Raw genomic sequence first — 24,669 nt, 5'->3', positions numbered from 1 at the left:
TAAGTCGGGATCCGCTCCGGCTGCGGCATCTCAGTATACCGCGAGCTGTAGCTCGCGGTATACTGAGCTTAGGGTAACGGGAGGACGCTAGTTTGTGTCCTCCCGTTACCCTAAGGAGAACTATGGGGAAAAGCTTGAGACTTGGTTACATTCTTTGCACAAATCTATATTGGAAAAAAACTTTGTATTCATTTTTTACCACTCTTTCATTTTTCAGTCCTGTTTATCCCCGGATACCTCCCACCGGTTCACCTGTTTGGTGATTGCGAGATAGCATGTGAGAGTAAGGATCCAGCCAGTTCTGTGAGCATGAAGTGGGTTTTGTATTGTTAATATATGCTATTTTCATTATGATATTCGTTATGGAGATTACTATACTTAAACCTATTTGGATACAATGTTTTAGAATACCTCCAACCTTCCTGATGAAGCACATACAGATGCGAAATGCGTCAAAGACTGGGCCCACAGTGGATTACACAACAAATACATGTTTTAGGACTAATAAGGAGTCTATGATATATGAGTATAATATATATACACACGTGTGGGTACCAAAAGGAAGTAGTTTGGTTTTAATGTACGATTGTATCATACCAATGACATTTTGAATGTAACCAAGTCTCTAAATCATGTTGATTTTAATGTAATAAAAAATGTTTTTTTTTATACAAAACTAGGGATGCACCAATATATCGGACGCCGAAACATATCGGCCCAAAAGGCACTTTTGGCATAATGCCGAAAGTGCCATTTTCCTTCCGATACATCGGCGCCTCCCTGATTTCTTTCCTCCCCGCTGGGCGTTGCTCTATGTCCCAGCGGGGAAGTGACAGCCGGCCGAGCGCTGCGGTGGATAGTGCTGTGAGCGGCCGGCGTCTCCTCCCACACCGCTCTACTGTCTATCACAGTCCGGCAGAGCGGCTTGTGGGCGGAGACAGCGCTGTCACAGGAGGCTGGGCTTTCCTCTCTACACCGCTTGATCAGCCTCCTGTGATAGTGTGTCAGAGAGAAAAGCAATGTAATTGAGGATATGGTATGTTAACTATATCCTCAATTATGAATGAATGGGAGTGGTCTACATCACCCCCATTCATTCATGATTGTAGTTGGAGTAAGCAAACAATGATCTCATGTTATCAATGAACAGGAACACTCATAGAGGATTCCTGTTCATTGATAACAGAGGACACAGAAAAAGAGATTGAGGACTTTGTGTTCTCAATCTCTTTTTCTATTTTAAAAGGGAAATATCAGGGGTCTGTTTAGACCCCTAATATTTCCACGAAGCCCCTAAAAGTAAAGTAAAAAATAAAAATATTTTATAAAAAAAATGATTTAATAAATAAAAATTAATATAAAAAAATTAAAAAGTTAATTAAAAAATAAATAAAAATAAAATATTTTAAAAAAATAAAAAACATTTTCGGTTTCGGCCTGACATTTTTTTTAATTTCAGTTTCGTTTCGGTTTTAAAATTTCCATTTCGGTGCACCTCTATACAAAACCATGTATGTTTGATGGACATTTCGTATGGTTTGGACACTTTAAAAGCCCTGTTTTTCTCTTTTTTTCTTATATATTTCTATTAAGGGGTGTGGTGCCTCTCCTTCTGATGGTTCAATGATTATGAGTTTAACCAATTAAGGCTGCTGTCTCCCCAGTCACGGCTGTGCAGGTGTGAACATGTTGCGTCAGTTCATTTGTAACTGCGGTGCGAGAAAAAATGGATGCCCCACTTGTGATTTGCATGAGAGAAGAGCAGCGTGAAGTGATCCGTGGTGGTGTGCCTGGTGCCGCTATTTATCGAAGGCTTTGTGAGCAGCATGAAGAACGTGTTTTGTCATGAAGAAGTGTGTATGAATGAATAGATAAGTTCAAGGAAGGTCGCACAAGTGTTAGCCATCAAGAAGGAGCCAGACGCCCATCCACGTCCACGGCTGATGACAACATTGAGCGTACAAGTGAAATGAAACTCACAGTAGAGCATAAACAGAAGCATTTGGACATCACATCTGATAAGGAAATGAAGACAGCGGTGCATTCTTGTCTTGCAGCTGAAACATTTTTTAATGATTGAATACGAAAGCTTGTTGACAGATGGACAAAGTGTAGGACATTATGTCAAAAATTATGTACAGTATTTGTCTTTTCTAAGTTGATTAAAATAAATTCAACGGCCAGAGTGCAGATAATTTTTCACTCACCCTCGTATAATAAACTCAGCGTGCCTTCATTCAAAATAATATATATAACTATAAAGGCTCTAGAATTATTTTTGAATTATTTAACAATCATTTTTAAATTGTAAGCTAATTTTTTTTCCAAATAATTCGAATTTTTAGGCGTATAAGCTGATACAATGTAGATCTATCCCATTGTTGAATATACAGATTGTTACATATCTGTGCTGAACAGAATGTAATGAAGGTCAAACCACAAGATCAATCTTACTGCATCGTCTTCCACAAATAGATCCACCTTGACCAATGCTAAGGTCATAACTCTTAATCAATTAAAATAAGATTGAAAGGAATAAGTGAGTGACTGCTAAGCATAAAACAATATTGAATGATCATAAACAAATTGTTTTAAACAATGTGGTTACTGCTATATAATAGCCAGGTTTTAGTAAAGATTCGTTGTTGCTATCTAATAGTTATAGGAAGGTAGATATCCTAATAGTACAGAAATTACCATCATCTTCTTCCCACCAACTGAATTTGTAACCAGCTGTACCGAAGAGAGAGCACCTGCACTAACTTCTGAAATGTGAGAGCGGAGTGATTCCCATAAAAAGCTAGCTAATGGGTCTCCTACCTGGAGTTAGAGAGGTGTTAGACCAATAAATTCATATGATGTAAGCTGTCAGCACATGATTTCCATGAAATTAAGTTCCCCCACTCTGTTGTGAGATCCGTTGTTGTACAATGTACATCATTTTAAATAAGTCTTAACATCCAGGTATATGAAAAGGATTGTTCCACCCAAAAGTGATAACGGAATCTATCCACTGTCCTCATATCTAAGGATTTCAGCAGCATGATTCCTCTATTAAAGTTCCTGGTTCTGTTTCCACGTCTATCTATGAAATAGATCTTGCTGGGTTATTTTCACTAATTGTTGGTAAATAATTCCTAGACAAGTTATGTTCTCTAGTGTAGGGATGCACAGATACTTGGCATTTTCATGAGAACTACCAGGGTTGTAGCGGTTGCAGCTGGGACCTGGCTCTGGCACTCCATCACTGTCCTGAAATTATTAGTCTGCATTGTTTTAGAAAAACTGTCACATGACAACAAACAAAAATGTATCAGTACTCGTACTTGTAATTACTCGGCAAGTACCAGTACTCGTACTCGCAAAACTGGTATCTGTGCATCCCTCTATTTATATTTATAAAAACAAAATTGTACATTAAAACAGAGATGTCCAAATCCCAGGAGCTCTGTGTGCTCCTTACAAATGACAGCTGCCTCCTAATTTTTGAATTTTTCTCTAGTCTAGTATTGGAGCTCAAAAGTATCGGTACTTGTACTTGTACCGAGTACTGTACTTGGTATCTGTGCAACCCTACTAGTTAGGCTAGACAAGTTATATTGACATGGGCAAAAAGAACCAATGCGCCATCCATTGAACTGGTAGGAAGTTTTGAAGTATGAAGTACTGAACCACGTCCTTGCTGGTACCCTCTCCTGTTCTTAAAACAAAAACTAATCTGCATGCCTCACTTCCGTTACAAATCCAAAAAATAAGGGTTTGATTCCTCATTTTAGAATAGTGAGCAGAGAAGTGCATGGTTCCACCTACTATTCTAAAATGAGGAATGAAACCCTTGTTTTCATGATTTGTGGTGGAAGTGGGATATGCTGTATAGTACTGTGGTTCACAACTGTCCATATATTGCAAATGCAGGGAAATTTCCCTAAGAAGCTATATAAATAGACACTGTCAACCTTTCTCCTTAAAAAATGGTCAACTTTATTATTCAGCCTTTTTTATAAGTAGGTTACATAACGTCAAAAGAGGTAGGTGGCCATCACAGAGAAATCCATGTTGCGTGTTATCTACTTTGCTTTATTGGCTCCACCCTTTCGAAAAAACATATGTCCACATTATGCAAATTCATGTAGTGGTTTCAATGAATAGGTATCAAATTTATAATCTACCAGCAGGCTTTTATGTACTAGTATATGTCAAATAAAACATAATTTGATATAATATTGATAACTGTTATATGTTATGAGTGGACCAAAAGTAAATAAACGTGTCTTATAAATGGGTTTAAGTGGAGTCTATTTTATTAAAGTAAAGTTGTCACAAACCTGGGTAATTAACATACAAAATACAGAATTCTGTAATAATGTAAATGCAGCGGTTACTGTCAGTGGAAAAACCCATGTCAGATGATCTGTAGGTCCAGAGATAAAGGCTAGTGATGTTACATAGACTTTAGCTGCAGAAGTTTAGCTTGGTACAACCCTTGCCATCTCCAAAAAGGACTACTCATCCCTAGGGCATCCAGTTGGAGGCCAATTAGATCTTTCACTGGAAAAGTTGAAATTTGACTATAAATTCCGCTGCTACATCTCTGGATCCACTGAATTTGACATGTATTTTCCACTGAAGGTAACTTTCTTGTACTTTTTTCAACATTTGATAATTTTGAACTGCCCGGGTTTGTGACAGGTTTACTTTAAAGTGGTTCACTTACAAAAAGCTGCGGCAAAAAGGTCACCCTGTAAAAAAAATAACATATATTTTAGGGCTGCGGAAATTAACGATTAATTTCTCGATTAATCGTTAAACTTTTTGATCGATTAAAATTCTTTTGATCGCTAATGAAAACACTCACCTCTCTGCCGGCTTCCGGGAGTCCCGTCGGAGATCCGGTGACGTCACGGACATCGAGGTCACCGGACTCCTCCCCCCTCCCCCAAGTGGCTCCGTCGGCTAACGAAGGGAAGGGGGGAGGAGTCCGATGATGTCGATGTCCGTGAAGGCTAACGAAGGGAAGGGGGAGGAGTCCGGTGACGACGGAGCAACTTGGGCCGGTGAGTTTGCGCAAGAAACTTTCTGCACGAGCGCCAGCCAGGGCATTGGCCTATACACATCCTAGTTCATTGTATTACTTCATTGCTGTGCTGTATGTGTATAGGCCAATGTAGTTGGATCTGTATGTGCATTATAATTAATCGAAATTAATCAATTTAAAAAAAATTTGATTAATCGAACACAAAAATTTTAATCAGTACCAGGCCTAATATATTTATCTCTCCTACTGCCCCCACCAATAAATGCCACTCCATTGTAGAGAAATCCTGTGCTAAAATATTTTCTGAAACTGACACGTTCAGGAGTGTTGATTTTGGTGTGCCCATAATAGCGCTCACTGATTGCTCCCACTGATCTCCTGAGTCGGTTTCAGAAGACACTTCAGCAGAAGATTGCTTTAGAAACGAGCGCAGTTCAGCAGAATGGGCAGCAGGAGAGGTAAGTAAGTTCTTTCACAGGGTAAACATTTTGCAGGGACATTATGTAAGCAACAGGGTCGCTTCAACCCCTCTACAACAGCAGCTCATAGTCAACTACTGCTATTTGGGAACCAGTAGGGCAGTCGCCCAATTGTGTCAACATTGTGCAGTCAGTCCAATGAATGTCCCACCGCACTCCTTACTCCTGACCGGTATGCCGCTTGAAGATGGTTGCTGAAGTGGCTGCAGAGGGCGCCGCTTGAATCAATGACGATGCACTCCGGAGATATGTATCTAAAAGACATCTTTATTGACGTGTATACATTATGTCACAGAAATGGCAATGTTTCAGGGCTGCACAGGGTCATACTGAGCATGATGAAGGGACCCTGTGCGGTCATGAAACGTTGACATTCCTGTGACATAATGGGGGGGATTTATAAAAACTGGAGCAGATTTGCACTGCAACCAATCAGCTTCTCTGTGTCATTTTCAAATCTTACCTGAGAAAACTGAAGAGAGATGCTGATTGGTTGCCATCAGCAACTGCTCCAGATTTTGTCTGCTCCAATTTTGATAACGTCTCCTCAATGTATTTAAGTCAATAAAGACTTTTTGTGGATACATTTCTCCAGTGTGCTGGTGACATATTGCATCTTCATCACTGTGCAGCCAGTCACAGGAGCTCCCCCCTATCAGCTCCTAGCATCATGGCCCATTTAATAGGCTGTCTCCCTGTAGCAAAGGGTTGATAATACGTTGTGCAAATTGCACCCCAGAAAATCACACATACATGTATTTGTAGGATTCATTTAACTGCTTGTAAGAAACGGCCGGCCGGGAGCTTCCTGGATATATATACTGCCTGTTAGCCCCGCCCACTCGGGTGCGCGCGAGCGGGACAGACACAACATTTAAAAACAGGCAGCGATGCCTGTTAACATATAAGCGATCTGTAGGCTATAGAGCTGGTGGATCGCTTGTATAAGCTGCCGGCCCTTGTCCCCCCTCCCTCCGCGGCCCCCCCTCCCGTTGTCACTCTGGTCCCGGGCTAAGCTGTGCCTGGTGCGAGCACGGGACCAGCAGAGTGCCTCTCTGACAGGGGATTAGAGGGAGGTCGGTACACGATCTCACTCTGGTCCCCTCTCCGGGTGTCTGTAGAATGTGCTCTGATTTGGGGGTGCCTTAAATTACTGATAAACAACCGAATCTTAAATAAGTGTTGGGTTTATTTACAAATAGGGATATACATACATATTACAATTAAGGGAATTTGAAAGGGGAATTGGGGATAGGAATTGAGGGTAAGGATCCTACAGCTAGCTACACCATTCTCTCTCTCTCATTCACACAAGCCATGGGTTTTTCTCTGTTCTTCAGACACGCCCCTCCAGCAGGTCTCAGCGAATCACATTCTTGATTGCAGAGTTCAGAAAGACTTGTCTTGTCCAAAGGTCTTGCTTGTCAGCTAGGTTAGTGTCACACAGGAAGAAGGTTCCATCATATGCCCCTGCCCCCATCCCAGCATATATGCCTTGCTGAAACAGGTGAGGGCAGTAAATACCAGCAGGGGGTCGGGCTTGCCCCAGGACATGACAGTCCAGCAGATCTCCTTTGATCAGTGTCCAGCCCCAAGAACCCTTTGATGGTCTTCATTTGCATATCAAACAGCACCGGCTGCTCACGATATTATGGAACCTTTCCATCAAAGATGTATCATAGATGTCAATTATTCTAGCTTCCAACAGTGTCAGAATGCAGAATTGATGTATATTACATCACTTCCGAATTCTCGTGTCACTATCCAGCTTCAGACGCTGGAGAGAAGCTGATGAAGCATATCTCTGCTTCATCAGCTTCTTCAGGGGGGTCCTAGGTGACATTATGGGTCTTGAAGACCCCTGATGTCTCCATAAAGAGGACCTGTCACTTCTTTAGCTATCACATAAGGGGGTTTCTTAGCCCCTATCTGGTGTCAATAAAGTTAGGTAGGAAAAAAAATTGAAGTTTCCCAAAAAAAAGTAAAGTTACACATAAAAAAGAATTCAAATTTTTTTTTTTTAAAGTCCCCACCCATACATACACGCATGCCAACATGCGTCAGGTGCGCATACCTGCGGAAACGGCGATTGAGCCTATTACGCCGCACATGTTACAAATCGCCGTGAACGTCACAGTGAGAGCAATCATTGTAGGGTCATCAATCACTAATAACACTAAACTGATGAGCTGTAAAAGCTTTTAAAGTGTCGCCTGTGGTCAATTTTGGGTATGGTAGTTTTTTGCGATTTCGCGGGTGTGTGCAATTTTTAAGCTTGACATGTTTGGTGTCTATTTACCCGACGTGACCCGATCTTTTATATTTTACCAAAATAATAGGGTAATAATAATTGTTTCCTAACATAATGTAAAAAGTAATTCTTCCTAAATATAATAAACAATAAAACCCGCAGTGATGATTAAACACCACAAAAAGAGCGCTCCATCTGTCCCCCAAAAAATGGTATAAAATCAATTTCAGTACAGCGTTGCATGACGGAATAAACGTCAGTCAAAGTACTGCAGCGCTAAATACTGAAAAATGGCCAGGGCAGGAAGGGGGTGTAAACACCTGGTCTTCAAGTGGTTAACACAGTGGTTAACTGACATAAGCACATGACATAATAAAGCTCTTTCTTGCATTCTTCTACTCGCATTCTTAGGTGATCCTTAGTTCTTGGCTAAAAGAGCAACTTCAGAACACATTCACTTGGCAAATGTGCATATGTGCCCCCTAAGCCACACACACCATGTATACTTTTACTTGTGTGTAATCTACAGTGGAAGAATCCTTTCTTCATTTTCACGACCCAAAGCAGCATGCACCAATCTTCCCCTGCTCACCTTTTTACCAATCAGCAGTCTCTGCTCTCAATGCTTGTAATTACTGACCGAAAGGAGGAATGCTATTCTACCATGAGTCACACATGTTTTCTTTTTTCCTATCAGTAAGGCCCCGTTCCCACTGCGCGATATGCAAATCGCGCGTTTGTCGGGCGATTTGCATATTGCGCGACATCGCGAGATTTGCCACGCGATGTCGCGTTCAAGCTTGCATTGAGCAAGCTTGAATCGCGGCTAAATCCGCTCCAAAAAGGGTCCAGCTGTAGCGAAACACGACCAGCGACAGCAGGACCCTTCGGCCCATTGGATTGCATTGGAGCGTGATATCGCGTGGTAATTTGGCGCGATATCGTGCGAATTACCGCGCGATAAATCGTTCAATGTGAACGGGGTCTAATAGAGGAGGTAACAAAAACAGCACTGTACAGGTTGACCAAAACCAATAGGATTTGTCATGATTTATGGAGTACATATATAGCAGTTAGATTACAGATTTTATGTCTTGGGATATATTCTCTTTCTCTCTCTTTTTGTTTTTCTTTTCTGTTTTGTCTCTTAAGACAGGAAGTTAAGGGGAAATCTCTGCAACAGAGCAAAGACAGCAAAAAAAAAACACCTGACGTGGGTTTTAACCATTCCCTAATGTATCTGAAACAAAAAAAGTTTTGGCTGTAGATTTACTTTGTGTTGTGATTTATACATATCCTATCAATTATTTTGTTAATTAGGTCCCACGCCATCTGCATAATGGTGATGTTAAACTTCATCAATTGTAGAAGTAATCTAATTGAAAGACATAGATATTAAATTACATCATTAACCAGGCACAAGTATGCGTCTGTGCTCAGCTGTGTCTATCACTCAATATTCATGGCTAGGTTAGATACTTAAAAAGAAGTGCTTCATGTCTCCTTAGCCTCTTATTTTGCTGTAAAGTACTATATAAAATGACATTGATAAATTATTCTTATTTATTTAAATCTGACCAGGGAAGAGGTGTTGTGGGCTGGTATTATGGTTCCTGTCTGCGGTACACCACTGATTTCAGCAAATGTCAGAAGGCATCATGCTTCAGAGGAGCCAGACCCAGTTATCGACCCTGGCTTCAGCCTTTCACTTTCAAATGCCTTTGATCTGTTTCATTCTGTGGAGACTACACTCCACAATTATGCAAGAGGTCTGCATTTAAGCAGGCAAAATTACCTTGCCTGTCTTTGCTGCATCAGTTGCCAAGACATCAGCATAATATCACAGCAAAATGTATTAATGCATGGTAGAAGTATATAGGTATGCAGGCAGTCTTCAAGAGACATGTCATACAACAACTATACATGATCAAAACAACACACACAAAAATTGCAGGAACACACATCAAATATGTGCATTACTCCATTCACATTAGAGCAAAAGTCCCTTAGTGAAATAGTAAGCACTCTCAATGTACACAGGCATGTTTTCTCCATGTGGAGTTATATGTCCATGGTACTTATGCCAACTATTTAAATGCAGTGCACATTTAGACACGGGACATACATGCACAAAGTCAATAACTGCATATCCGTGATATAGTGCTCAAAGTTTTGGTTATGTTTTACCATGGTTCTGCTCATCATGTAACTTTATAGTAACCGAATAAACTGAGAGTGGAGCGAGGGGGAACTCAGCCAACAATGAGCTTCCATTAATACAAGCCTACCAATCACACTGTTGGGGGTCCCAGTGTGTCGTTTGCAAAGAAGGGCGAAAGGTGTTTGATAAGTGCAGTTACAAAACAAGAATGGAAAAAGCTGCAACTTCTAATGGAACAGCTTTGCAGCTCTGCACTGTGTATGTGGAATACTATAGTGCAGTTGTTATCAGCCCCCACCCTCCCTCCTTAATTTACCCTTGCTCCTCGTAATACATTAATACAAGAAGATAGCTTCCCCGAGATCAGAAAGTGCTGTTATATCCATTTTAGACAGTTGCCAATTGGCTCTAATGTACATGTCCAATTTTGAACAATTACCCTTGTATTCTTTGCTTTTGATTATGTCCCTGGATTCTAAGCCTTGATAAATACAGTATACCTTTATGTCAACATTTTTACATTCACATTTTTAAAAAAAATCACATTTAATCAATTTAACATTTATTTAATTCTATTAGGGCTGGTAATGATTAAAATTTTCGTGTTCGATTAATCAAAATTTTTTTAATCGATTAATTTAGATTAATTATAACGCACATACAGATCCAACTACATTGGCCTATACACTTACAGCACAGCAATGAAGTAATAAAATGAACTAGGATAACACTAATCCAGCACGTTATTAATCTCACGTGGCCCACTCAATATGGCCGCCGCTTGAGTGGGGCAACTCAGAATAATAACGTGCTGGATTAGTGTGATCCTAGTTCATTTTATTACTTCATTGCTGTGCTGTATGTGTATAGGCCAATGCCTTGGCTGGCCCACGTGCAGAAAGTTTCTTGGGCAAACTCACCGGCCCAAGTGGCTCCGTCGCCTAGTTAAAAGTTTAAAGATTAATCGAGAAATTAATCTTTAATTTCCACAGCCCTAAATTCTATATATGTGCATTTAACACATTTTAGACATGTTATTTACCTAAGAAACCCCCCCTTGTGTACAAAAGCACTAAGATGTCAGCAGCCCCAGCAAACTCAGAGCTGTCACTCAAGTCATACTCTATAGCAGGGGGAGGCAAACGTTGGTCCTCCAGGCTGTAAAACTACAAATACCATTATGTAGCTGCCTCTGAAAGTCATGCCTGTGGCTGTCATATTTTGTAATGCCTTATGAAACTTGTAATTCAAAAACAGCTTGAGGGCCGAAGTTTGGTTACCCCTGCTCTATAGTATTCCTCTTCTTAGCAGCTACATAAAAAATTATGTAGGGGGTAGAGGACCTTGGACATCACAGAGAGTAATTAGATACTCCTTGAAGAGAAGAGGGCAGTGACATACAACAAGGCAGGGGGCAATGCGACTAGTTAAATGTTTTAGGCCCCTTTCACACGGCCGCTCTGATCAGGTCCGCCTGTCATTTTTTTTCAGATACCCAATGCAATTCTATGGCAGCCCTGGTTACCCCCACCCCTGGCTGGGTCCGCAAAAACCAATGGTACAGCGTTCTATTTCGACAGACTGGATCATGCCGGATTGGGGGTAATCTGATTCAGATTGTGCAGTATCTGTTTACATCAGATTCCCCATAGACTGGCATGGGGTCTGTTAAATGCAGTTTTTCCCTCCATCGCAATATGGAGGGAAAAACTGTATGGACACAGATGCCACATCCACTTTGTACTGCCGTAAACGGATCCTCTCGTGATCAGCCCATGTAAAAGGGGGCTTAGCAAGTTCAGAGGCACATTTCAACAAAAACAAAAAGTTTATGGAAAACCAATAAACTTTTATTAGACACTCATTAAAGAGAGTGTCTAAAAATGTTTACTTTTATTAGATGCTCCTTAAAAAAGTAAGTGAAAGGAAAAAAAAAGATAATATCCTTACCTCTCCTCATACATGTGCAGGGGGTCACGTCATCCTCCTGCCACCAAGATTCCAGGGCATGGTGAACACTACAAAGTTAGCAAGATGATGCAGCAGCACGGTGCTGGGAGCATCTTCTTAGCAAGATTTGAAGTACTCTTACAATATGCATATTTCCATTTCTTGATGAACCCACCGAAATTCGCACACTGGGTGCTACTGTCGACATCCATTCGGCTGGCATCCCTCGATCAGCTGATCAAAGGAGCTGGTTGGGAAGTCTTGGAATAAACAGAGCCAGCAGCCAATCAGCTTTGTTTGGGTATTCTGACAGCTGCGGATGGCCGCTGTCAGGGTACATTGAAGACAGCGGGAGATTCCTCAATCAACACTTATAAGCATTGATGGAGGAACCTGTTATATTGTCTTCATTCAGCCTGTAGGTAGAACGAAGAATAAATTACAGTGTATGGGCAGCTTTAATTCTCCAGATCTCACCGGAGTGAGAATATTGTTACCTTCACTTAGACACCTCGGGCAGAAGCCAAAGGAAAGTAATGCATACTATCTCACTTTTTCTCCCTACAGGTTTTTTTAAATGTCTTCTCTACTGTGTTTTAGCAAGAGGGAGGGGGCTATGTTTAAAGCAAAAGTTGCATTTTAGCTGTAAGGTCCACTTTAAGAAATGAAAAGTAAGCGTGGGAAGGTGCTCACATTTTCTTCCCAACCAACCTTAGGGCAAATCCAGGAAATTCAATAAGCAATCATCAACTTTCAGCTCTAAAGTGCAAGCACCAGTGCTCTATCACCTCCCCCAAGCCCCATGAAGTCCACAATCTCTGTTGAACAGAATTTACTGGCTGTTGACTTAAGCAATAAATGTTATCTGTTAAACTCCATTTTTTCTGCTTTTATCAATGACTAACACAGCACAGCATTCTTCTTTTATACGCATGGAACAAAGGAAGAATTCTACCACTGATATGCAATGTAGTAGACAGTCGCTTACATATTGTGTGAACTAATTTAAGATTGAAAGGCTTTGCTCCTTAGGGTTATCACTGCTTTCTCACAAATTGATAAATTGTGCACGTGATTCAATATCAGCATGTTAATGCTTTTATTTGATAACAGGTTGCAATAATGTGCAGTATCCAACATTACAAATCCTGATTTTCAAATTCATCTCAAAGTAATATTAAAGTCAAAATCTAGTTAAGCTATTTCAAAAGCTGATGACATTTCTTACAAGGGATATTGTGTTTAAAAGTGCTAGTTTTCTGCAGAATAAGCTGGTGCCCTGAGCACTGGCCCTGATATCCTGGTATAAAGTGACTCCTTTCCCTTGCAGGGTCCTATAAGCCACCCTTGTGTGTGCTAGTAAGATGTGTGTGTGTCCACAAACGAATCATAGCAAGTCATTACCCTGCTCCACACACTCCTCCTTCTTTCTCTCTACTCAAGTCTGTAGATGAACAGCAGCTGGAGGCTGCTCTGTCCCTTGTGATCTTGTACTGGACAGGAAGTTCAGGGAAGCTGAGTTGAGAGAGTTGGAGCCAGCTGTGCAGAAATAATGATCATAAGATCGTAAATTTAAATAAATACTTTGCTGGTCACTGTATATTTGTTTGATCCATTATTGAAGAAAGGTTTGAGAGTTTAATACTTCTTTAAATGAGACAGGCTACAATAAATAATAGAAACATTCCTACACTCCTCCAACACATTAAAGGCAGGGTCCCCAATCTTTTGAAACAAAGGGGCAGTTCACTGTTCTCCAGGTCTTAGGGGGATGGATTGTGGCCAGTGGGTGTAGAAAAAGCCATTGCATCAGTGGTCAGTGGAAGTAAACAATGCCCCAAGGCAGGTAAGCCGTTGGGGTAAAGAAAAAAAATGACCTAGCTCCTAAAGTTATTGGAAGGAAAAACAATGCCCTATCATTGATGCCAGTGAATGGAATAGTGCCCCATTGCTGTTGTCAATGGGAAGAACAGTGCCCCATCGTTGGTGTTGGTGAGTGAGAAATAGTGTCCCAAGGGCCAGTTTAAGGCAGGCACAGGGCTGCAGTTTGGGGGCCAACGCGTTTATAGAGTCATTGTTGTAAACTGTTCACTATCTGTCGATAGCAACTCTCTTGTCACAAAAAGCCATAAATGCCTCTGTACACTTGATTCTTTTATTAGAAAAAAACATGCATAGGAAACTAGAATAGTTGCTATAGAAACCATATTCCATGTGTAATTTTTCTCAAGTAATGAAAAGAATATAAGAAACCTCTCTACGAGTTGGTACAAGCAGCTCCCCTATTTCTTGCTGACACCCTTTAATTTCTGTTCTGTCTCTCTGCCAAATCATCACCTATGACATTATATCTGTGCTTGACCAACAGCAGATTATGAAGTCAGCAGAGAAGCCAGACTAATTGATTCAACTCCATCTTGTTTGATCAAGAACACAGGCATGAACTGCTGTGCTTTATGTAATCAGCTTTAAGGCCTACCATGTATACTACTGAATAAAATGAAATACTTGCATACTGGAATTGCATGCTGAATAAGATTTTCACAGAATAAGATGCACATTTTCCAAGAGAGCAGTTTTCCGCCTGGCACGCAGAAGCTGTATACAACAGGTGCTGACAGCTGTGTTCATGGTTTGTGATTTAGCTGCCTGCCAATTATGCCTTTATCTGAACTCTGTTCTTGAAGAGCAGATATTGATCAGCACTGCAGTGCAGATAATGTAGCTGAATGCGCTCCCTATGCCAGACAAGACTGCCCATTTGTGAGCTGGCTTTTTGTACATCCTCTAAATGCAATTGTTTGCTGACACAACAATTTTGTTCTTTGTCTCCAGAGACTGGCACGATAGACCAGGAGATCCAATCATACAATACCCCAGGCTTCAGCGGATGCCTTTCTAGAGTTCAGTTCAACCTTATCGCTCCACTGAAGTTAGCCTTAAGATCGAGGAATAATTCCCAGGTGCAAGTCGTGGGAGAACTAGTGGAATCGAACTGTGGTGCATCCCCGCTTACTATTCCACAAATGGAATCGGTTAATAATCCTTGGCACATAAACCCAGGTAACTTCAAACGCTGATTATTTCAGAATGATGCAATGTAAACATTTTTGGACTGAGGTGTTAAAAGTCTCCTTAGGTTTGATAGTGTAATGAGTACAGGGAGTAGGCAACCTCGACACTGCAGCTGAGTCTTGCAATATCTCATGAAACTTGCTGTTCCACAACAGCTGGATTGACGAGATTGCCTACCCCTGGCTTAGAGAAAGAAGATGTGTTTCTAAATCAGTCAGTACTAGAGCTGCATTATTATAGTAGCTTATTTTGACATGTGAAAAGATCATTTGTTAATTTGCATACTGATAAATTAATGTTAGAGTAAGGTAATTGCCACCTAGGTATATGTCTCTACCTTGTCTGTTTGCTAGGCTGCCATGGCAAATAGAGTTAGCAAAATCCTATGGAGGGCAGCCCTGTAAATGTACACAGACTACTTAGTTGGCACAAGATGCTAGTCCAAAGAAATTAATCCAATCACTTGTGTACAGAAACAATGAAGTGAAATTGGCACCTACTTTCTGTTCCATATTACTCCAGTTTGTGTAACTCCATACTTTAAAAGGTTAAAAAAGGGAGATGGTTTTGGGGGCCAGATGTTTAAGGAGAATGTATATTTATTGTGTACAGTATATATTTTCATTCTTTATTATGATTAGAGCTAAAAAAAATATAAGGCAAACAACTACTGCTATTCTGTCTTTTGAGATAACTCACACTGCTTTAAGAACCCTTTTTCGTATATAAACGTTTGTGTCATCACTATTTTTACTTTATACTAGCCTTTTGAAAACAGGTACAACTGGACTTCAAACTGCATTAAATCACATCATACGGTGTCCAGCCGTCCTCCCTCTAGGTAGATGCGGGAATATGGGCAGCTCTACCTAGAGCGAGGGTGGCTGGATGCCATATAAGGTGATTTAAAGCAGTTCGAAGTCCAGCCGTCCTTCCCCCCCTCTCCTAACTGAAACTCTGTACCTCAGTACGAGCTCTGCCTGGGAGAAATCTGCAGAAGCCTGAGCTTTGCAGCTGTGATCGAGTGATCACAATTGCAATGCTTTCCAGGCTTGAATGCAAAAATAAAAAATACATATATTTATAAATTATACATTACTTTAATTTTTGTAAAAGGTGAACATATTCATTAATATATAGGAAATAACTTTACTATAGTCGTGTGTTTCTCTACACTGTCCTGATGCAGTTTCCGAAGGTTACATAATAAATTTACTGCCAGTATGTAATTAAGATATCAATTTACATTGTATGTCTTACTTTCAGGCTGTAAACGGATTTAACAGTTAAAAAATATCACATTTTAAATTGGTATATCATTTATAGCAGTTAATTACTCCATAAAGAAAAAAAAAAGAACATCCCTTTACAGTGCCTTGGCAGGAGCAAGCAAGATGTTTCCTTTTTGGCATGCTGCCAACATAGCCATTTTCTTTGTTAATTAGGCACTGTAAAGTAACTCATTGTGACTACATTTTTATATTCTTGAACAGTGATTGACCGGGTAGTGAGGACTGTTACTCTTACAAGAGGATTTTGATGTACATTTTCCATGTGACAAAGAGACATAAAAAGAACTGTGTGATAAAAGATATTTTGTCAAGTGAATTATTTCATATTACTTGTTTCCCCTATTTATGAGGGTACTTTGGAAGAAATCCATACTGAAGTGCCTCCACAGCAGCAGTCTGACTACTGAATGGTCTTACTGTGCAGATTTTCTTTAAAACAAGCAAGCAGACCATATTGGATTTCAATTTGATCCATTCAGAAAGGGAAACAGGCTTAGAGCAATGCCACAGTCTTCATATATTACTTTGTTTCAATTAAAATAAGAGCTGTATTATTATTATTATTATTATTATTATTATTATTATTACATATATTTATTATTTTAAAATGTAAAAAAAAGTAATTACAAATTATATTTATTTTTATGCCAAGTAATACAGTATTGCTTCCATAACTCATAACTAAGCTTTTCTAACAGGTAATTTGCATACAGAGCAACATCACCCATTATCCTTTCATCTTCCCTGCTATCATGTCATGTCTTGCTTCCAAATACAATACTATATAAAGCCCTAATGCGGCGCAACCAAATAAAAAATATATACCCTGTAAGCTGCTTACCCTTAAAAATATTAAACAAATAAAACATTTTCATGTGATAAGGTAGCGCCATACTCATTCTAGTAAATGTGAAATATAAATTACTTTTGAATATTAACAAAAAGTCAGTAGTGCGATACCTAAGCAAACAAAACAATTCATATTAATCATCTATATGCTGTATATTTCTTCCAGATGGTGTAAATCTCCAGAGTAAGATCCACATTTTTCTCAATATATGTGTCGCCTCCAAAACCTGCACATAAAGCCGCTGTAGTGTCAACCCTACACTTACTGGACAGACACTCGCCAAACTTCTTGATCTCCAAAGTATAGGCAGGGGAAGTATAGCAAGATCTCTCATGAGAGACAACAAAAGCTTATGATGTTGAGAATCAATAGGCTTTTAACTTTCCAAATAAAGTGCAGTACACTCAAACAAAACAGAGGCACTTTATAACAATCAAATTTTAATAAATCCAGATACAAAGCCAAATCTCACTAAAAAACTCACATTTGATGAGTGGTCAGATAGTACTATTGAGAAGTAGTACTAGCGAGGAGAGAGGTAGGCGCAGGGGAGCAGCAGGGGGAAGGACAGACCTGCGGGCTGCATACAAGTGATCTCGGCGACATCGCTGAGGTCACTTGTAAACAAATAAGTGGCTTCCCCGCTCTAAATTTAGCCCTGCTTGCCCAAAGCAGGACTAAATGTAGAATGTAGAAAACAACTTGGCGCCCAGAACTGCATATCCCAGGCGTTGGGAGATTCCACACCCCTGCCGCCCCTCTGCTCCCTACCACTCGGGGGCTCTGTGGCAAATGTGGCCCTGGGGACATTCACCACTCTATTTGTACCATTTGTCACCCAGAAAGAAAGTGAGGGGCAATGCAAACGTTTGCACATGTTACATATCGCCGCGAACGTCGGAGTAAGAGCAATAAGTCTAGGGCCATCAATCACTGATAACACTAAACTGATGAGGGGTAAAAGCTTTTAAAGCGTCGCCTATGGACAATTTTGGGTATGGTAGTTTTCTGCGATGTCGCAGGTGCGCGCAATTTTAAAGCTTGACATGTTTGGTGTCTATTTAACCGACGTGACCCGATCTTTTATATTTTACCAAAAAACTGGGTAATAATAAGTGTTTCCTAACATAATGTTTAAAAAAAACGATTTTTTTTCAAAATTTTCAGTAATTTTTCCTAATTATAGTAAAAAATTAAAGCCGTACGGGTGATCAAATACCACCAAAAGAAAGCTCTATCTGTCCCCAAAAAATGGTATAAAATTCATTTCAGTACAGCGTTGCATGACGGAATAAACGTCAGTCAAAGTATCGCAGCGCTGAATACTGAAAAATGGCCTGGCCAGGAAGGGGGTCTAAACACCTGGTCTTGAAGTGGTTAATGGGGTCACAGGCAGAAACAAATTAACTGTTAGAGGTTTTAACCCTTCCCTGCTCTGTTCAAAACTAGAAAGAAAAAAAAAGGTTTTGGCTATATATGCACTTTAACTTATACAATGCCTGATTGTTGCAGGACTTTCCAGATTGTGACCAAAAATGCTCTAATAAGATGCATATATCATGTATATTTTTTGCATATATCAGTTTGGATATGACGAGCCTCAGTGTAGTTAAAGCATTTGAGCCCTATAAAAATGGGAAAATTGCAATTTTCTTATTTGGAAAATGCTAAAACCTGTAATTCCCTTTATGCCTTGGCAGAATTGCTAGCATAGGTAACATTTTATAAATCAAACGATATGTCACAGTCATTGCAAAGAGCAGTGGTACTGTGATCTCAAACCAGCAAGGGATCAGCTACTGGCTGAGCATCAAAAAAAAGACAGAAGGAATAGCTTTTCAATAGCCTTGATATCAGCCCCCTGCTGACTCCACAGAAATACCATCTCTGGGATTTATTGTCTGTCACACGTGTGCCTTAAATGGAGGGTTTACATGACACAGAATTTGTCATGAAACACGCTGCCATGTGAGAGGCTCCTTACATCCTAAATGCATCCAAATCCTTGTCTTTTGATCAAAGGCTACAGGAATTCACAAAGGTACATGTAATCAATTAATTATAGGAAGGTCTAGTGATAGAATGACTGCATTACTAAAGCTAGGAAACAGGAAAACAAATGATGTAATTAGATTGAATGGAATCTCTGACTGTAATGCTTTAAAATGAACATTTTTAGTTCTCAAACATGTGAACATAGTGGTGCCTTCATAATCCGCTCCATCAGCTGTTTTAAAGATACTCCTACTCTACGCAAAGCATACAGCCTAAGTAAACTAGAGTCACTTTTACAGATATGCAGTTTTTGACTTTTATGTCTATAGACAACAACAAAGAACCTTATTTTCATATCTAACCACTCCACTGACCATTGACATATGTTGGGAGCTTCTGTGTGACCACTGTGTGCACAAAGCAAGTGACAGGTCTTTTTATGGAGACATCAGGGATCCATTAGCCCTCTAATAACACCTATGGACCACACTGAAACTGATGATGCACACAGACCATTTCCGCAAAATTAAGTAATTTAACGAACACTAAAGGCACCCATATAGTAGATTTAAAATCTGTCACTGCTCCGGTTTTCCTCTTCCCCTCTCTATCGAGTACTCACTGGCGCTAGACACATGGGGGGACGGGCACGGCTGGCCTTGGCTCTCAGCTGCACAGAGAGAGGCAGAGCCAGCTGTCAGTTAGGCAGCCAGGGTGGATCACAACAATATTGTCGGAATCCTTCTTGGCTGTGGTGCAACTCTGTACATAGCAGGCGTTGGCCTGCTATATGCTGACTTTGGGTCACTCTAGTATACTAGTGAATTAATTTCTGCATACATGCATGTATCTGCTCTTCTGCACTGATGGTTTATAATCTGGCCAAAGAATCTCCTTGGATAAAGGTGTTCCAACATTTTAGTTCATGAGAACCTTTAGAGTCATGAGAACCTTTTAAAATCATATTTTACAGATTATGGACTTCTAATGGTGATAGGTTATAGTGGAATATACTTAACATGTCAGTTTTTATTTCTACCTGTAACTCTATTTCCTCACTTCCTGTTCATGCGTTGCCAGTACAGGAAATAGGGGTTGCGGTTGTCAAAGGGACAGGGAAGCACAGACCGCAATAACAACATTCTCAAAGATTCTTATCCTTCCCCACTTGACTAAAAAGTGTTTTGTTTTTATCTGTGTTTCTAGTGGAGAGTTTTTTTATCACTTCCTGTCCTGACAGGAAGTGAAAGTAAATCTCCCCAGCAGGGACAAAAATTGCATTAAAACATAGGTTACAAGTCTAAAAATCATTGTCTTATATCCATGAGTAGCTTTAGGCAAACACGTGTCTGGCAGTCATTAAATAAAATTAACTTAACTTATGAATTGTAGTCAATCAGTATCCAATATACAGCAAAGCATTATTAGGACTCATTGTTGCAGAAAGTAAATACCCTTTATCACGATTTAGCACATCCTTTTTCCTCTTTTTTTCACTTCTTGGCTGCTCACCCAACACCTGCCATGCTATGCTATTTGCTTCACAGCCCACATGGATTTCACACTCTTGAAGCAAAGATGATTTGAAAAAGTGATTAGCATCTCAGTATCATGAAACAACATGTCTGTGAATTAATAGACTAGATTTGCCTATAGATATTCTTCAATCGAAAGTACTTATTCTGGAAATTTTTCTAAATGATTAGTATTGATGCCTTGCATTGTCCACACCACAGGACAGGTTCTAGGTTTAAGTATGACAATGGTCACAAGATGACTATTTTTACTGGGGATTGGTGGCGCGAGAGCAGGAGTCATCATAAGGAACTGCAATCCCACATATAGCTACCTTGTTTCTTTACAAAGGGGAGGCACCAGCAGTGTGGACTATGACTCATCTTCTAAGGGCCCCTTTGATCTATGGGGAAAATGAGCCCTTATAACAGGGTCGGGTGGTGGGGGATCTAGTTAATTTCTCTACCAGTTACTCCATCATCTCTGGCAAGTTACACAACATTAAAGGGTCACTATTGACCATGCTGTTTCGTAATGGGAATTAAGAAGCAATTCACCTGTGTGTGAGGGGTGGAATCCACAGGGGAGGAACCTTTAACTCTTTTGCTGCCACCGAGCTATGCCATAAGTCAGAGGCAACACCAGTATGTACCCAAACTCCTGGCTGCTATAGCAGACAGAAGTCTTTTTACATTTGCTCAATAGAATGTTGACTTTCTACTGCTTTACAGCCACCCAATAACTTCCACATGCTACAGAAGATGCCGCCCCCACCCCACCTGAATCCCACCCCCCACCATGTGTCCTGGATTTACCTGCCCCTACTGGGTGCCTGGAACCATCATGGCAGGTGTCAGGTTTGAAAACAATAAGAGATAAGCAAACATCCCTTTTTTGATCTCCCCTGGGTAATATGAACCTAGAAGCAACAAGCTCTGATCATTTCCTTGTACAGCTTTGTCATTCTCTCGCCACAATCTCCGGTTAGGAAGAAGCTGATCAAGCACGTTCTGCTTCAAAGCGTCAGCTTTACAGGAGTGCAGAGGTGACATTAGGGGTCTAGTAGACCTCTGATGTCTCCTTATACTGGACACAACCTCATCTTTTATATTTTATCAAATAATGGGTATTATATTGTGCGCACTAGAATTCATTGGATTTTTTTTTTTCTTACTGAAAATGGGTTTGATAAATCGTTGCACTAATATTGTGTAACACAAAAAAATTAAATCACTACCCTTTTATGCAGCAGGTTCTCTGCTTTCTGATTATATACACTATTTTGGCACTTTTAAGTAATCCAGACCTTTTAACCTGTGTGCAGAAAAAGAATAAAAAATGGTGCTTGCAGCGAAAGGGTTAAGCCATTTCTTAAAATTAACTCTATCCATCATGTGCATTGTAAGCACTCTTGTGTAATTTATACCACACAGATGAATAAACAAAATAATGAGCACATTTTTCTTTCCTGGCAGCTTTGGTATCTGATGTCTTCAACCAGATATGGGCTAGAAACCTTAATTACTATGGGGTTCATATACTTTATGAATTATACATTATGAGCTGTGCATATATTTAATTTAGGTACTGTAATAAAGTGCACATGGGAAGGATCACAGTGGAGCCAGGCAATAATTTATTAAATACAAAACAAATGAGAGCTGGAAATCTTACAAGAAAAATGGCTACTGTCACTTGAAATATAGTCCTTCAATGACCAGACATACTCATATGCAGTAGCTGTTTAAAGGGTAAATACAAACTGAAGTGATATTTTAGTTTCTATCAGTGTAGCCACCTTGACCTAAGCAGATGGGCTGCAAACAGCCTAAGCTAATTTGATAGTGCTATGCTCATTTGGTCTCCCATAAGGCTTGTGCTATTTTTTGATCCTACATGTTGTTGGGGTTTGACCCTGGCAATAGAACAAGATCTAATAATGCTGGGTTAAGAAGATGTGTGTCTCATTGGCCAACCACGAGCTGATTTATTGCCAGTGGTGCATGTTTGGAGAATGGCATGCCTATTTGGGGCTGACCTTGTGAATGTCTCTAGCCTGGGGGAGGACTCTAGTATAGCTAGTCCAGCTAGGAAGCTAGACCTGCTAGAAAGGCATGGAAATGTAGGCCTGGATTTGGGCCTGAAGCTCTCCTGCCTGGTAGAGGGCGAAGTCAGGGCTATAGCTACCATGGGGCGAGTGAGGCACTTGCCTCAGGCACAGCTGAGAGGGGGCGCAGCAAGGACCGGCCTGGCTGCGCCCCCTCGCCCCTGTTGCCATGGCAAGCACAGGGCACCATAGGCAAAAGTAGCGCCAGTCGGCCAACACAGCCGCGGCTCAACAGGGAGAAGAGGAGCGGCACAGGCTCCAGCTTCTCCTCCGATCCCCGCTGCTCTCCCCCGCCTGTATGGGCAGAGGACTCTGTGTCCTCAATCTCTTTTTCTATTTCAAAAGAGAAATATCAGGGGTCTGTTTAGAAGCCTGAAGCCCCCCAATAGTAAAAATAAAACAAAAAAACAGAAACAAAATCACTAACCCCCCCCCACACACACACACACACACACACACACGCACGTACACATATTAATAGACATGTGCAAAGACTCCATCCTGGAGGAAGGGGGGGACTTCACATACCGCACATGTCTGTTGGTGGGCACAATTTTCTGTTCTTGCCTCGGGCGCAAAAGGAGCTAGCTACGGCTCTGGGCGAAGTTAACCCAAAATGGAGTACCAGGACAAGTGACACTGCTGGAAGTTGAGGCTGGGTAGAAGCTGGATTCTTGGAGGGGTCTCATGACTCTCTTGGAAGGAGGAACAGAGAAGTCTGCTAATCAGCTCAGGTTCTGTTATATACAGTGATGCTAGTCCCAGCTCAAAGGTTCTTTGCATTGTAGCTGGAACGTGGATATGGAGTCTGGAGCCTGTATGTGTCCTGAGTGTCTGTAGAACTTAACCCTCTCTCCTCATAAGTACCATAAGGAATAACATATTTGAAACACCTTGACTGGCCCCCAGTTTACATTCATATCCCACAACCAGCTGGACTTAACCCTGAAGTGAAACGCTTGCCTACTCTGCTTTTGGGGTCACATGTCCACATACTCTAGAGGTTAGGGAGTTCTACAGTAGTAATTTTACATAAGAGAACAGGATTCCTGTAGATGTGTATGAAGGTACCAGGAAAAGTAACACATAATTTATCTTTCCAGTCATTGCAAACGTTTTTACCACAGGGATTACTTTTTAAATGCCTTGACTTCTCTAAGGAGTATCTTTTTCAAAGAAATTTGAGGCTACATTCGTTCTATAACTTATCTTGGTTGCAATGCTGTACTGGATTCAGTTCAAATAATATAATAAATGCACATTTTTTTTCTTTTTTAAAGAAGAGTGCATTTATTTTATTTTTTTTAAGTGGACTTTACCTTTTATATAGTTCCTTTTCATAGATATCTGTACATCAGACCAGAAAGTGGGACAGCTGAGGGGGAAAGAGGGACAGAGGAACTTGGTTCCAACTCTGCTAGGAGAGGGGTGTCCCTCAGTCACTTAGCTGACTATATCTGTAACTTGATATTCTCCTAGGTCTGCAGTCAAAACCTTCTAAAATTCTGGAGTATCAGATTTATATTAACTGCATAAAAAATTTAAAAAAAATATATGTTTTTACTCAAGGCAAACAGGTTTAAGTCTAGTTGCCCTAAATTCAGTTTATTCAGCCTCAGACATGATTTACAAAAAATGGAGTTGGCATCAGATATATTTTTATGTTAAAGCGGACAATATAATGCAAGCTCCACTTATTAGTTTATAGCTGAGAAGACTGAGGACATACTTCCTCCTGCCTGCAGTAGGCTTAGGGCTCTTTCAAACGTGCGTTGAGAATTTAAAGCACTATCAACACTCATTAACACGCCTATAGCGTTAACAATGCATTCGGCAGGCGTTTGCAAGACATTAGAGAGACGTCAAAAGCGCTTGGAAAATGCCCTGCAACAATAATAATGATAAATTGATAAAATAATGATTAGAAATGAAACAGTCCGGGGTCCCCCCCCCCCCCCC

The 24,669-nt window shown here is 40.5% G+C and overlaps 1 protein-coding gene across 1 annotated transcript in view; it reads left to right on the top strand.

Annotated features, from left to right (window-relative positions):
- CNTNAP2 (contactin associated protein-like 2) overlaps nt 1-24,669 on the top strand; it is a 266,748-nt gene that overhangs the window by 233,038 nt on the left and 9,041 nt on the right. The window contains exon 10 of the mRNA XM_018565388.1: nt 14,712-14,939. Within this exon, the coding sequence (XP_018420890.1) occupies nt 14,712-14,939 (228 nt within the window). The remainder of the gene's footprint in view (nt 1-14,711; nt 14,940-24,669) is intronic.

This window comes from Nanorana parkeri, unplaced genomic scaffold (genome assembly GCF_000935625.1).
Source record: "Nanorana parkeri isolate BGI_ZX_2015 unplaced genomic scaffold, ASM93562v1 scaffold840, whole genome shotgun sequence".
NCBI classification, from domain to species: domain Eukaryota; kingdom Metazoa; phylum Chordata; class Amphibia; order Anura; family Dicroglossidae; genus Nanorana; species Nanorana parkeri.
The sequence above is the reverse complement of the archived record's forward strand: the minus strand, read 5'-3'. Positions and strand labels throughout refer to the sequence as shown.